We start from the raw sequence: 14987 nt of genomic DNA on the forward strand, positions 1-14987 counted from the left end.
GCCCCTGCCCCTGCCCCGCTTCACCAGTAACTTTATTAAAGACAATTAGGAACAAGTGCTGTTATCCTACCTACGTTATAGTAGATTACACATTCCTAACAGTTTTCAAAGCGACACCTCCTGCTTGATTTGTCCAGAACCTTCTTTCCTTATTTCCTGTATTAGTTTGCTAAAGCGTCCACAACAAAGTACCACAAACTGAGGACTTAAAACAACAAATTTGTTGTCTCACAGTTTAGAAATTGGAGATCAAGGTGCAGGTGGGGTCGATTCCTTCAGAGAGCTGTGAGAGAGAATTGTTTCCATAACACACCCCTAGCTTGTAGTGGTTTGCTGGCCATCTTTGGCCTTCCTTAGCCTACAGGAAGCATCGCCCTAACTTCTGCCTAAACTTTTGCATGGCGTTCTCTGTGTGTGTGTATGTGTGGTTGTCTCCACATTTCCCCTTTTCATAAGGAAAAGAGTCGTATTGGACTAAGGCTCATAGTAATAATCTCTTTTTAACTTGATTATCTCTGTAAAGACCCTTTCTCCAAATAAGGTTGTATCCTGTGCTAAGCGGAGGGGTTAGGACCTGAATAGATGACTATTGAGGGACACATTCAACCTATAAAGCTTCCCTCCTTTTCTCTACACTTCCCAACTAAGAGTAAAAATTTATTACCCAACTATACTTGCCAACTTCCCAAATAGAGATAATGTTATTTTTTTATTTGACAGTCTCCTCTAAAAACTAGTATATGGGTTTTTTTTTTAAATTAATCTATATTTGCTGAATTTCAGTCATGGACTTGGATAAATACCATGATGTAATATGACTAAAGCATAGAAAAGGAACAGTTATGTGCAAGTTAGTTTACAATTTGAGGTTGGAATATATAGTTTAGAGAAGATCCAATCAGAGAAATCGGGAGAAAGGTAGGATGTGAGTGGGCAGAGAGGATAATAGGTCATTCTAAGTTCAGGCATAGCTTCAATGAGCATTTAGAGTTAAGATCTTAGAGGCAGAAATCCAAAAACGGAGACCATCATCAGTCTGAAGCATACTGAATACTGACAGCTACCTTTTAGGAAGATCTGCCACTTAACCACTTTTTTTTGTCTTTTTGCCTTTTCTAGGGCTTCTCCTGCGGCATATGGAGGTTCCCAGGCTAGGGGTCTAATCAGAGCTGTTGCTGCTGGCTTACGCCAGAGCCACAGCAACGCAGGATCCAAGTCAAGTCTATGACCTACACCACAGCTCTCGGCAACACCAGATCCTTAACCCACTGAGAGAGGCCAGGGATCGAACCCGAAACCTCATGGCTCCTAGTCAGATTCGTTAACCACTGCGCCACTATGGGAACTCCAACTACTTCTTGACTTTGGGGGAATTATTTAGCCTTTCTACATCTCAATTTCTTTGTCATTAATATGGGGTTATTGTGATGAAATGATCCATGAAAAAGTGCTTAGTACATAGTCAGTGTTATCTGTTATTTTTTAATGGACATTGGTATATGTAAGGAAACTGTATCTTAATGTATCTTAATGTGAACAGATGAAGGCTTAAATAGGACTGTGACAAGTTTCTGTAGTGAATATGGAGCAAATGGATACTTTAAAGGAAGAGCCAGAGTGTGTGGGTCCTAATTTGAGTAAAGGATATGAAGAAAACTGTCCAAGAAGATAAGAAACAAAATGAATCCAATGATGACATAAGGAGTAATGGAAGACATAAGGGATATAGTTACTAATTTGTATTTTGAAAATGCTGAAATTGAAGTGATAATTTCTATATGAGCTGGCAATTAGAAATAGCACTAAAGTCATTGAAAGTCTTGGCCAGAGATGTGGACTTGAGATAGAGAACACTTTGCCCTGCAAAGAAGGGGGTGCAGGACAGAGCCTTTTGATAATCAGAGATCGGGAAGGAGGAGTTGGTGGACAATGAACTTATCAGATAAACCAGAAGTAGAAATGTTGGTGTTTCCAAATCCAAGGAAGAAAATCTTAGGAAAAAGGCGTCTGAATTGTGCAGTGTGAACCTGAAGGCATGAAAGAGAATTAGGACCAAATAGAAGCCTTTGGATTCGGTCAGAAAGAGGTTAGCAATGACTTGTGGTAGGCAGAGTAATGGTCCCATGAAGGTGTTCTCCTCCTTATCTCTGAAATCTAAATATGCTCTGTTATAGAATTAAGGTTGCAAGTCAGATGACCATAAAATAGAAAAAGTAGTCTGGGTGAGTCAATTTTAATCACAAGGGTTCTTCAAAGCTAAAGAGGAGAAGAATGTAGAGTGATTTAGATGTTGAAAGACTCAACTAGCCATTGCTGAGTTTGAAGATGGAAGGGGACCATGAGCCAAGGAATGAAGGTATCCTGAGGAACTGGAGAAGGCAATGGAAAGGAGATTTCCCTTGAGCCTCCAGAAAAACAAAAACAAAAACCTGCAGCTCTGCTAACATCTAAATTCTAGCCTAAGGAGACCCTGTCAGATTTCTGACTTCCAGAACTATAAGATGATGAATTTGGTACTTCTAGCCACTGAGTTTGTTGTAATTCGTTGCAGTGGGAATGGGAAACTAATAGAGTAACGAAATGAGAATCTTCGTAGAATTTTGGAACTGAATGGTGTATTGCAGTGAATGTGTTTTAAGATTTGACTTAACTCCTTAAGTTGAAGAGATACTGTTGAGAAAAAGTGAGAAGCCGGGATTAATCGTTCATTCAAAATCTCACCTAAAGTGCTTCTGAGAATGCTATACTAATATTCTAGTCCTGTTAGAGCATGTAAATATTTTGTTTCAAATTTTCTATATTAAAGGCAGGCTGACCATAGACCTGAACTTGATCAGTAAGTCTAGAAATAGGGTTGTCTTCCCTTCCTTTTGGACGGTTTAAAAAAAAAAAATTGATACATAACACATCCCACCTAAAGTTTGCTATCCAGGAAGTATGCATCAGTGAAGGGAAATAAATTGCAAGATGACTTTGTACATAGTTATTTGATTAAATTCAATTATAGATGAGGACTGAAGTTCAGGGCAAAGAAGTGAGTCAACCTGTGGCATATTATCATCATCCATCTGCTATTGCCAGAGCTGGCCTGGAGCCCAGAGCCTTTCTGTGCCCAGAGATCTTTTTGCCACCTAAGGCTGTCCACATTTACAGGGGTTTGGGATTTGGAGATTGGATTACTTCTGGATTTAAGTAATCTTACATCCTATGAAGCTGTATGTCAGATGAGAGGGTGGTAGGAGTGAAGAGATAGTAACCTTTTTGGTTACTAAGGAATAGTCCTGTTGTTACTAGAGGAACGTAATAATGTCAAAAGGTAATAGCAAATACGTATTATGCATATGTTATCATGTGTCAGACACTCTTGTAAACTTCTCTATGTATAGTAACTCATTCTTCACCATAGTTTTTGATGTATAAATACATTATTATTACAGATGGGATTCTGAGTTACAAAGAGGTTACTTAACCTATCCAAGGTCAATTAACAGCAAAGTGGGATAGGGATGGATGCCATCCTTTACTTTTTAAAACTATGATGCTTTTTCTCAAACTATTTATTCTGAAATTTTTCAAAGGTATAGACAGTCTGATTAGTACAATGAACACCCGTATACTTGTTCTAGATTTAATGATTGCCAACATTTGCCACATTTACTTTATCTCCATTTATGTGGTGTGTGCGTGTGTGTTCATGACATTTCAGCATATGCCTCAATGGCATATTGATTATTTTGAGTTAAATTTACTTGAGAAACAGCAAGTAGGAAAAAAAAAAAAAAGATGTAAAAATAAAATCACTCCGACCTCCCCCTCCTTTCCACTGAAAATGGTAAATAAGTGATTTAGTGGTAAATATTTACTTGGGTACCCAACTGTTTATTTGAGGTAAACAGTGTTGCTTCATTTAGCTTTTCTTTAGACCTGTAACCCCAACCTGGACGGAACTGAAAGTCCCAGAGGAATGGGGAGGGGGAAGGGAGCCGAGCGGCGGGAGGTGGTGGCAGGATGTTGCCTGCAAGTGGCAGCCCGGTGGATTCTGGGAAGTGTAGTCTCCCTGGCATCCACGGCTCTCCCTATGCGGGGGGCCGGACTCCGGTCCCAGAAGCCCCCGGTGCAGCTCGCTGGGAACGCACTTCCTGGGACGCAGGGAGGGAGACGCGCTTGGAGGCTTCTCAGTGGGGGCGAGTAATATGCCTTGGATGTGAGGAACAGGTAGGTGTGGTCAAGAATATTCCGATTTCTGGGTCTTTTGCAAAAGTAGTTAAGGGTTTTGTGTAAGTTTGCTGAAACGAGAGGAATCCTTCAGCGTGGAAAACTGCTGGCCACCTTTGTGGAGGTGAAAATTGAGTGAGGAGGTATTTGATAAAGCTCTAAAAAAATTATTTTGGACTCAGGAGTATGGAAATGCCCAGGTTTCTGGCCGGAGCAGCCAGGGGCTTGGGGTTTGGCTGGCCGGCTGTGCTGTGTGGAGCTGCAAGTTGCTATTTTTGAATCACCAGCCCCTGCTGGTTGTGTAATGATGACCTGCTCGCGGTTCAAACCCACTCAGTGTTGCAGGGATAGGCTTGTTCAGAGAGCATTCATAGGCACTGTTGCGGTCTCTTTCCATTGGCTGTAACCAGGAAAGCTCTTTTTGTGCCCCTTCTCTTTCTTTCTGCCAGCTCTGGTGTCCCCTAAGGACACAGCTCAAAGCGAGGGCGGGGGTTGGGGGGAGTGCGAGTTCCTCTGAGAGCTTGGTTTGTTTTCCTTTGAAGCCCAGATTCTGTTACAGGTTTTGCCAGAAGCCCATCAGGACATTAGAAGGTTTGACTGGATGACCTCACTTAGAAATGATTGCTCAGAGATCCTATTTTGTTGGGGTTTTTTGTTTGTTTGTTTTTTTATTGTAAGAAAAGTGTCGAGAGTTCCCATTGTGGCTCAATGGGTTATCAACATGACTAGTATCCGTGAGGACGAAGGTTCAATCCCCGACCCCACTCAATGGGTTAAGGATCCAGCGTTGCTGTGAGCTGTGGTGTAGGTCGACAGCTGCAGCTCCAATTCATCCCCTAGCTTGGGAACTTCCATATGCTGCAGGTGTGGCCCTAAAAAGAGTGAGCAGTTAATGCTTGATAGCAGCTCAAACATAACATTTGGAAAAGGAAAAAACAGAAACCAAAACTTGATTGAAAGCTCTTCTGTGGAGACTGTTGAGAACACTGTTCTACATAATGATCATAGTAGGACGAGCCCTGAAAGCATTAATCCAGGAAGCTGTCAGGCATTTACAAGTTTTCATTCTCGTCCTACCTATTTGAGGTAAATAATGTTTGAAGAGGAAGTTGTTGATGCTTAAAAAAGATATATGGGAACATTTAAATGGTGGGTTGAGCTATTGGAACTATAAACTCAAAAAAAAAAAATTCTGGTTGCAAATTTTAGGAGGCACAGCACAAATCAGTTTGGACTAGTTTTGTTGTCGGTGTCCTTTGAAAAAGTATAAAAGAAACATCCTGAATTTCTCTTAGGCCATGACAACTGCACAGTGTTTCATCAGTCCTCTGTATTCTTTCACTATAGTCATGAAAGGATCTAAAAAATTCAATTAAATATTGATCATTTATTTCTAAGACAGCAAAGTGATTTTTATCTCTGTTTTCCCTATCTTCTCAAATCACAAAATGAGTGTTAATTTTTTTCTTTATCTTATGTATAGGTATTGTGTGAATTTAAGAATAAACTGACTTAAAAAAAGTTTATTGGAGTTCCCATTGTGGCGCAGTGGTTAACGAATCCGATTAGGAACCATGAGGTCGCGGGTTCGGATCCCTGGCCTTGCTCAGTGGGTTAACTATCCGGCGTTGCTGTGAGCTGTGGTGTAGGTTGCAGACTCGGCTCGGATCCTGCATTGCTGTGGCTCTGGCGTAGGCCGGGGACTGCAGCTCCGATTCACCCCTAGCCTGGGAACCTCCATATGCTGCGGGAGCGGCCCAAAGAAATAGCAAAAAAGACAAAAAAAAGTTTATTGCCCACCTTTTTTTGGTTTAACATTTCATTGGTTTTAGATAATTGCTGACTATTTTTCCTAATTCCATGTGAATTCAAATTGAGTTTTTAAAGAAGCACTGTATTCACTTAGAGTATTTTTCCTATTTCTTTAGGCCCAGATCATTTCTGCTGTGTTTTGAGATGTGCATCTGTTTCTTCTAAGTTGATTAAAATTGTTTTAGAACTGTTAAGTACCTCAAAGAGTAAGTACATCTTTGATTATATCTTATACTTCCTTTGCTTTTGTATATCAGATGACACTTTTTTCTCTTGTTTAGAAAAATAGGGGACAGACCTCTCTTGTGAGAGCAATGACGATGACCTACAGTTTCTAATAAAAGCCAAATTACAGGTAGAAGGGAGGGGCTGCTAGTGTTACTCCCAAGAATTAATGTAGATGCTGTGACTCATACAGCTAGTCCTTGGAATTGTTCCTGAAAAAATACAGTAATGAGTCTAGGAGTTCCTAAAGCTCTTAGCCACTAATCTTGCTCCAGATTCCTTTGACCTCTATTCAAAACCACAGAAAAGGTATCCTTTTGAAAATATTTTTACTGAAAATATCTTTGATAACCTTCAGTTGTGTCCCAAGTTTTATCCATCAACTCTGCAAGTCATTGAGGAATATATAGTTAAATGACATATGTGAAACTGTGTGTTGAATAGAGTTCTGGTCTGATTTGGTCAGTAACTACTCTCAGAATACTTTCAAATAAGCCTACCAACAATGGTCATAAACTTAAATATCTGACCATATTCTGTTTAAAAAAAAAAAAAAAGCTTTACTATTTGTGATCTCACAACTACCCTGGGGGGCATTTGAGAAATTCGAGATTCAGAGGCTGTGGGTGACTTTCCCAATTTGCAAATGGTAGTTTATGACTGGCAGTTGGGTCTTTGATCACCTGGGCTGCAGTACCCCACTGCCTCCCAGATGGAAACGACAAGCCATGCATGTTTGTTCATTCATTTAACAAATAATTGAGTGCTTTCTATGTGCCAGTCTTGGACACAGTAAATAAAACAGAAGGCTCTCTGTCCTCCTGGAATTTACAGTCTGGTGGGAAAGATAAATACTGAACAAGGAATATAAGCATAATCACTCACTACCAAAGAAAAAGTACAAAGGTGCAACCAGAGCGTGTAACTAGAGGCAGGGGGAAGATGAAGGGTGGAGAGAAGAGGGGAGGTTTAGGGCCAGCCTCCTTGGAAGCTAGAAAGATGAGTGCCTATTAGCTAAGATGGGATTAAGAAAGTTCTAGGAGGAAGAACAGCAGGGAGAAAAGCTCTTAGCTAAATTGAAAAACAGAATTGGAAAAGTTAAAAAGGAAAGCAGTATGGCTACATAGACGGTAATATGTAAGGTGGGAGAGTGATGCAATAAGGATTGAGAATTTGGCAGAACCCAGATGGTGGGATTTAAAACTTTGGAAACTATGGGAAGGATTTGAAACTTTAGAAACTTTATTCTGAGGGAAATAGCCATTGAATGGTAAGAAAAGTATTGAGATGATTAGATTTGCACTTGAAAAAATTATTTCAGATTCTTAACTAATTGGTATAGCTCGAGAGTAAAAGCCTTTTTACCCTCCCATTATGAACAAATCTGAATCCACGAGTCAACATTATCTTTCAGTTTTAAATGTAAACATATTTCTTTTCTCCACCATCTTTAAAATATTACTTCCTCTCTCTAGTGGGATTTTACTACTTCTTATCAAATCATACATATGTGGAGCTAAGAGCAGGGCATAAAAAGTAGAGCAGTCAAAGAAAGTTAAAAAGAGCTTGGGCATTAATTCCAGCACTGAGGTTGAATTTATTTAAATTGAGATTAATAGTATTTCCTTTCTGAAAAAGGCCATGGTATACTTGTTGGCTCTCCAAATAGGACTTTTAGTTAATCTACTCTGGGATGGGAGCCAATTCAGGGGACTGGTATAACCCTTGTACTGGTTTGATGCAGGATAAATTTGAACACACTTGATACTGAAAAAAATATTGTTTTATAGTCTGTAGACTTAAGAACTACAGAAATTTATTAATAAAGTCGTTCATCCTGATCTTGTTTCTCATTCCATTTGAATTGTAAGAATCAGGGGTACAGGGCAGCTTGATTGGAGAAATATCAGTTACATCGATACTCCAAGTATTTGCCCCCTAACTCATTGTGATTGATTAGGATTCTGCATGGGTGTTCTGAAGTTCTGAAGATTTGAAAGAAACTGAGGGCGGAGTGCCCGTCATGGCTCAGTGGTTAACGAATCCGACTAGGAACCATGAGTTTGCAGGTTCGATTCCTGGCCTTGCTCAGTGGATTAAGGATCTGGTGTTGCCGTGAGCTGTGGTGTAGGTTGCAGATGTGGCTCGGATCCCGAGTTGCTGTGGCTCTGGGTGTAGGCCAGTGGCTACAGCTCCAATTCAACCCCTAGTCTGGGAATCTCCATATGCCTCAGAAGCGGCCCTAGAAATGGCAAAAAGACAAAAAAAGAAAAAGAAACTGAGGGAGCCTTTTATTTTTGTCTTCACAACATTGATTAAATCATTATTGCTCAGCTTTTCTCTAGCCCTGAATGGTACATGTTATGAACAGGTGTCTTAATGGATCATTTTGCTTAACACCTCACAGTGATCGCTTGATAGGTAATAATTAGGTACCTCTTTCACTGTTGTTGGCATTTTGAGCTCACAAAGGGCATATTCTTTGCTTCAGTCTCACTTAACACACTGGGGCAAGGTCCAGATATTATTGGCCTCGGTGTTCCTCTCAGGCTTAAAAGAGTGTTTTGCATGTGTTAGATATTCAGTAAATATCTGTTGAGTGAATATTGTTTGGTAATACAACTTCCTTGTCCAGTTCTACATCATTAGTACCTACCTACCTTTGTGAGTTGCTGTGGTCTTGAATCAGGGCCCAGTAGTCATCATGTATTCATATATTCCTAAAATGACTTAGCACTCTGCAAGCTGCTCACAGCATACTAGGGAGAATGAGCAGAAACCAACAGGAAACTGGATTCTGGAGACTGATATCTTTAGTAGCCTTTTCCAGTGTAAACATTCTCAAACCCGCACCAGAGTTTTCATTGCTGGACCAAGGTGGTTAGTTGCTAAAATTAAGCATGTAAAATTTGCAGGAAAAAAATAAATTAAAACTGTAAGTCTCTGTTTTCAATATTTTCATCCATAACATTTTCTTAAACAAATGCTACTTTTGGTAGTCTTGACAGAAGACAGCACGATAAACAAAGTAGTTAACTACTGTTAATGGAGAAACTTGTCTATAACTTGAGGACTTTAAAAAGGGTTACTCGTGCTTAAATTCTGATTTTTGTGTTGTACATTTATATATATATATATATGTGTGTGTGTAGATATGTATATACACCTATATTCTGCTGGTGAATCATTCCCAGTTCGTACGATTGGATTAAATAGACAAATACATTGTTTTCTAAAGAACAGTGTGCCCTCTCATTTGAACACATTTAAGACTCAGGTCCTAATTCAGTTGCCTAGCATTTTGATCCTGGTTTTCTTTCTGACCCCTAAAACTCCTAGAAATGTTACTCTGCCATTTCAGTGTTAATATTTGATTCTGCAAATAGTAATGGATTCGCTAACACGGTATCCAGAAATAAGAACATTTTCCACATTACCCTTTTGTCATGATCTAAGAGAAGCAGATGTGCTACCTTATTAAAGTATTCTGTTCTCTTGCCTCCTGGGAGGCCTGATGGAAGGCAGGAGAAATAACATCTGAGTGGTATTTGGAGAGTGAGCCTCAAACTCTTGAAGAAATAAAGCTGAGTAAGATACTGGTTTGTATAATTTGTCACATACAGAAAAAGAACCTTGCCTTTTAAGTTCAAAGAAAGTTCTGGTTACTTTTTTCGTTTCCTTATAATAGTATTAATAGAGATAGGTTGTCACCTACCTCAGAAATCTGTGTTCATCTTATATGAGCAATAATAGACTAAACAATAGTAGTATATTAGTATAATAACCAATAGCATAATAACCTGAAAAGCATGCCACTCATCTTGAATCAGTCAGGAAGTAGTTGAGCAGAATAATTTTAGGGACTTTTGTTCTCTTCTTCATTTGACTAACTCATTGGAGAGGAGTCTCTTTATGTTGTATAATTTTCTGGTACACTTGGAATATAGGAATGAGATATTTGCTTTTTCTTATTTAATGTTGATTTGGCAAATGTTTTTTGAATTGCTCTTGGATGCCAAGTACTGGGCTGGTCACTGAGTGCTAAGAAGTAGGTAACACTTGCATTACACTTAACAAGGCGCCAGATGTAATTTTAAGCACCTGACATAATATTAACTCGTTGAACATTTAGAACAACTAAATGAGGTAGGCAGACTTACTTTTCCCATTGTAGACGAAGAAGATGGGCACACAGAAGTCACTTGGCCAGTAAGTGGGGAAGTGGGGCTTAAAACCCAAGCAGTTTGATTCAAGAGTCTGCCCTCAACCCCTCTGCTGCCCTCCACTGCTCCTTTCCCTACACCTGTGTCTTTTATGAGCCGCCTGCACCTCAGCTGTGGGCTGGTCTCATTTCACATTTGCATGAGCACTGGAGGCCAAATTTGTGTTGTGTGTAGTTGCTGGTTGCTGAGTGCTCTGACCCTGTATTTTGGAGTGCCTGACATGTCAGAATGCTTGATATGTGGGTGTTGAGTGAGTGATTGACAACAGAGATGTTGTCAGATGTGACGTTAAGAGAATTTGAAATTATTTTAGTTGTTCCTTTGATTTGCTGTTTAAAAAAAAAAAAGAATACTCGTGTGTGAAGGCTTTAGTTGCTCTGTGTCCCAGTCAGCAGTAACCGGGTGTATGGGTGCCACCTGCTCTCAGGTCACATGCACGTGGGCTCATAGGCGTTCATATTGTACGTGGAGAGGGGACAAGGGACAGAATTTCCCTGCCTGCACTGACATCATTGGTTGTTTTCCAGTCAGCACCTGCTCTGCTTTCCTATTGGCCCTTTCTGATTTGTCCTCTTGTGTATCACCCCCAGTCCGACAGGCAGTACCGCACAGGCCTGGCTGCCATGGGCTGTCGGGATGTTCACGCAGCCACAGTCCTCTCCTTCCTGTGTGGAATCGCCTCAGTAGCAGGCCTCTTTGCGGGGACCCTGCTGCCCAACTGGAGGAAATTACGACTGATCACGTTCAACAGAAACGAGAAGAACCTGACTGTCTACACAGGCCTGTGGGTAAAGTGTGCCCGCTATGACGGGGGCAACGACTGCCTGATGTACGACACTACCTGGTACTCGTCAGTTGACCAGCTGGACCTGCGGGTCCTGCAGTTTGCCTTGCCCCTCAGCATCCTGATCGCCATGGGTGCCCTGCTGCTCTGCCTGATCGGAATGTGTAACACGGCCTTCAGGTCCTCGGTGCCCAACATCAAACTGGCCAAGTGTCTGGTCAATAGTGCAGGCTGCCACCTGGTGGCCGGGCTGCTGTTTTTCCTGGCAGGTACTGTGAGCCTCTCCCCATCCATCTGGGTCATCTTTTATAACATCCATCTGAACAAGAAGTTTGAGCCAGTCTTTGCATTTGACTACGCAGTGTATGTTACCATCGCTAGTGCCGGGGGGCTGTTTATGACGTCCGTTCTGCTCTTTATCTGGTACTGTGCATGCAAGTCCTTGCCTTCTCCTTTCTGGCAGCCGCTGTACTCGCATCCTCCCAGCATGCATACGTATTCACAGCCCTACTCAGCACGCTCCCGCCTCTCTGCCATCGAAATTGACATTCCAGTAGTTTCACACACGACCTAACAGGGAAATAGTTGTAAAAAAAAAACTTGTAGCCTCACATTTATTTCCCTCGTGCAAAGAGTTGTATTTGGACCTCTATACGTTTTCCTTTGTTTCTGACCAGTCAATGAAGCCAAATTTCTATGTCTTGGTAGGATGAAGTGCTGCTAGTTTTTATGAAAAGTACATTATTTTAAATGTGAATCATTCCTTTTATCTTCTTATGCTAGAAGGATTTTTGACCTCCTTGTGATATCTGATCAGTTATTTATATGAAAAGGACCTGTGTCTCATTGAGGTGATTTAGAGCAACATAGTAAAGTGGAAAATGATTGCTAGGAGAAGCTGTTGTATATGATCTTCATGAATATTTCAGAATGTGTATTGTCCTTCTTCTCTAATACTTGAAATTGGGAAAAGAGGGCAATTTCAAATTTAAGAAATTTTTTTCAGGTAAGGGTAATATTTTAACAGTAGCCAGTCTACCAGCTAAAACTTTTCTTACTTTTTCTCGGGGCTAATTATATTGAATAGAGTTCGGTATTTTGAAGATGACTTTCTTTTGTGAGTTCCTTATCTTCTACCTCATGCCTGTGTTTAAAAATAAAATGTATTTTAAGTGATATCAGAGAGAATAAGCCTAACAGTTAAAATATATAATAGTATGGATAAAATTTAACATAATTTTTAGAAGTTAATGGTTCTATAAGTTTTGTTATTAGAATTAAAACATGGCATGTGCTGTATTGGTGCTTCTTCTGAGGCAGAGAAACTTTTTTTCCAGATATCATCCACCAAGTGGTACTCATGCCCGTTTATAATCTCCTAGTGGCTAAGAGAGAGAAATGAAGAGGCCCATGTGGTTTGTTCTCCTTTAGACAGCCATAGGGGGACAAGCATCTGTTCTTCAGTGACAACATCAGAGATTGATTCTGGTGACTGCCTTTTGGGTGAGGGTGATGGGTAAAGTAAAGCATGGCTTCCCCATGACCACATTCATCCTTGATTCAGTCCCTGCCCCAATCACTGATTACTTCCTTGAGCATATATCTTTGTGCAGCACTTTAATAGGTGCTATAGAGGATACATGCAAAGTATCTGGTCCCATCTACTAAGAAATTTTAATGTAAGAGAGAAGAGCAAACTGTTATCTGACAGGAAACCGTTGACTTCAGTGGAAGCTGGTCTTCACTTCTCAGTCATTGATCTAGGAATATATTTCACCCAGAGACATGGCTCTCTGGCAGACAGCTTACTGTACAATACTAGCAATATTCTGGAACTTAGAGATTCAATTTGTTGGATCCTTTAGAGCACCTACCTTAGGCTAGACACTGTAATAACACTTTGTCAGATTCATTAGAATGAGCAAAAGTGGTTAAAAAAAAAAATAAACCAACTGTTCCCTTTTCACTTCTGAAAGTATGGTGATGCATTGAAGAGGGAGGAGTATTTAAGATTTCTCTCCTAATGGGGTAACATTGAGAAGAAACCATGTTAGCACCGAGATGAATGCTTAGAAATTCAGGGATATTGGGTCTTTACCCTTATGAATTTGAGCTGCTTACTTAATTGATGTAATTTGCCACACATTAGTAGCATATTCATAGGATTTTGTTCTGTTACCCATTACAAATTTCACAAACAGCTAGTTGCATGGTTAATAGATTATTGTGCCTCTTCTGCAAAACTGAGTATAATTCTGATACTTCTGTGAATGTAAGTGGTACTTTTATTTCTAATTCCAAATACTAGCTTATGTATATAGCCAGTAAATCCAGTTGTGTAATTTTTAAACTGCCATCAGTTGAAAGCATGCAAAACTATGATTTTTTTTTAGCTACAGCTTCTGATTTCCTTCAGTTCTCCTTTTAACTCATCTCAGATGTAGCTGAGTCTTGATGATTCCAAAATAATGGCAGATAGAATTTTGAGATTAGTATTAATTTCCCCTTTGCTAATTACTTTCTGTCCCCCTTCACTAAATTTGTCCAGAAGTGTCAAGAATTCTAGCATTCTTTGTATAAACAACATTAAAAGCAGACTCAGCCATTAATATTCTATCCTAGACAGTTTTTAGTCCATGGGATCATATAAATGTTAAAATTTTCCTACAAGAATCTTTTGAATTCTTTTCATAATCTATAGCCTGAAAATATTACTTATTATGGATTCACTTGGCAAAAGAAACAGTTTCCCTTATTGTCTTTAATATTTCAGATTTGCTGTCAGGAGCTATTCTTCAAAGCCATCAAAGAAAAGCAGGTATTTAGAATTCTTTTTAATAACTTTTGAGCATTCATCAGGTTATCATTGTGATGGTTTTTTTTTTTTTTTTTTGATTGTTACAAGTCTATTAATGTTAAAGGCCTTTTACAGAAGCCAGTTTAGAAAACCTTAAAAGTAGTATGATGCACCAGATTTGGTTTGTCCAGCCATGGGAGGAAAAAAACCTGAGTTTACTTGTAAATAAATATACGCTATAATAGATGATATGTTTGTTGTAAACTGCAATGTAAAACCTCGATAAAACTGCACTGTACTTCTTGATGTTTATTAAAAGATGTATTTTTACAAGTTTCTGCTTCTGTCCTCATTTTCGTCAGTGCTTTAAGGTGAACTACTTTGAGAAATGGTTCTCAAACATGTGCAAATTGAAAAAGACACAGCCCCATTTAAAGCCCTGTAGCATAGCAGTTGGAAAGGAATCAGACAACTTGGCATTATTCTTTCAGAAGCATCAAGACTCTTCATTTCTAAGAGTGGTCCTAGGAGTTCACTGGAGTATTTCAGCATTCCACAAGAAAGCACCAAATAAAGTTAATCGTGCCAGACTTGCCTCATCAGTGGAGTTTTCCAGTGGCCTGTGATCTTGCAGATTGGGAGTTCTCAAATAGTTTAGCAGGAGGATCTTTCCTTACTCCTCAGAACTTAAGGTCACCCGGAAAAGCAGTCCTAACAGGTAAATCACCTTAAAATTTCTGGAGCCTGGGATGAGCTTTTAGTTTTTTGCCTCCTGGGGATGGCATTCACACGCGCTCCTCACTGAACCCATGGCTCTGTGGTGGGACGTTAGATTCCAGAGCTGTATGTTGCACTGAAAATCCAAAGCTACTTCAGGCTGGGCATCCTGATAGCTGATTATACTGACGCACCATAGCCTGGAGTCTGCCCC

General features: G+C 39.9%; 1 protein-coding gene across 2 annotated transcripts; it reads left to right on the plus strand.

Moving 5' to 3' along the window:
- The first annotated feature begins 4126 nt into the window (after positions 1-4126).
- CLDN12 (claudin 12) lies at positions 4127-14389 on the plus strand. 2 transcript variants are annotated; one of them, XM_005667576.4, is made up of 3 exons: positions 4127-4215; positions 6144-6233; positions 11066-14389. In XM_005667576.4, exon 3 carries the CDS (start codon positions 11099-11101, stop codon positions 11831-11833), a length of 735 nt encoding a protein of 244 aa, XP_005667633.1. In that variant the 5' UTR covers positions 4127-4215; positions 6144-6233; positions 11066-11098; the 3' UTR covers positions 11834-14389. The 2 variants fall into 2 exon arrangements, with proteins under 2 accessions (XP_005667633.1, NP_001153551.1); NM_001160079.1 differs by lacking the exon at positions 4127-4215 and having other exon boundaries at positions 6220-6233; positions 11066-11843.
- The last annotated feature ends 598 nt before the right edge of the window (positions 14390-14987 follow it).

The sequence above is a fragment of the Sus scrofa genome, chromosome 9 (assembly GCF_054392235.1).
Source record: "Sus scrofa isolate SSC_HxYL_T2T_F1_AM1 chromosome 9, Sscrofa_HxYL_maternal_Yorkshire_Landrace_v2.0, whole genome shotgun sequence".
Taxonomy (NCBI): domain Eukaryota; kingdom Metazoa; phylum Chordata; class Mammalia; order Artiodactyla; family Suidae; genus Sus; species Sus scrofa.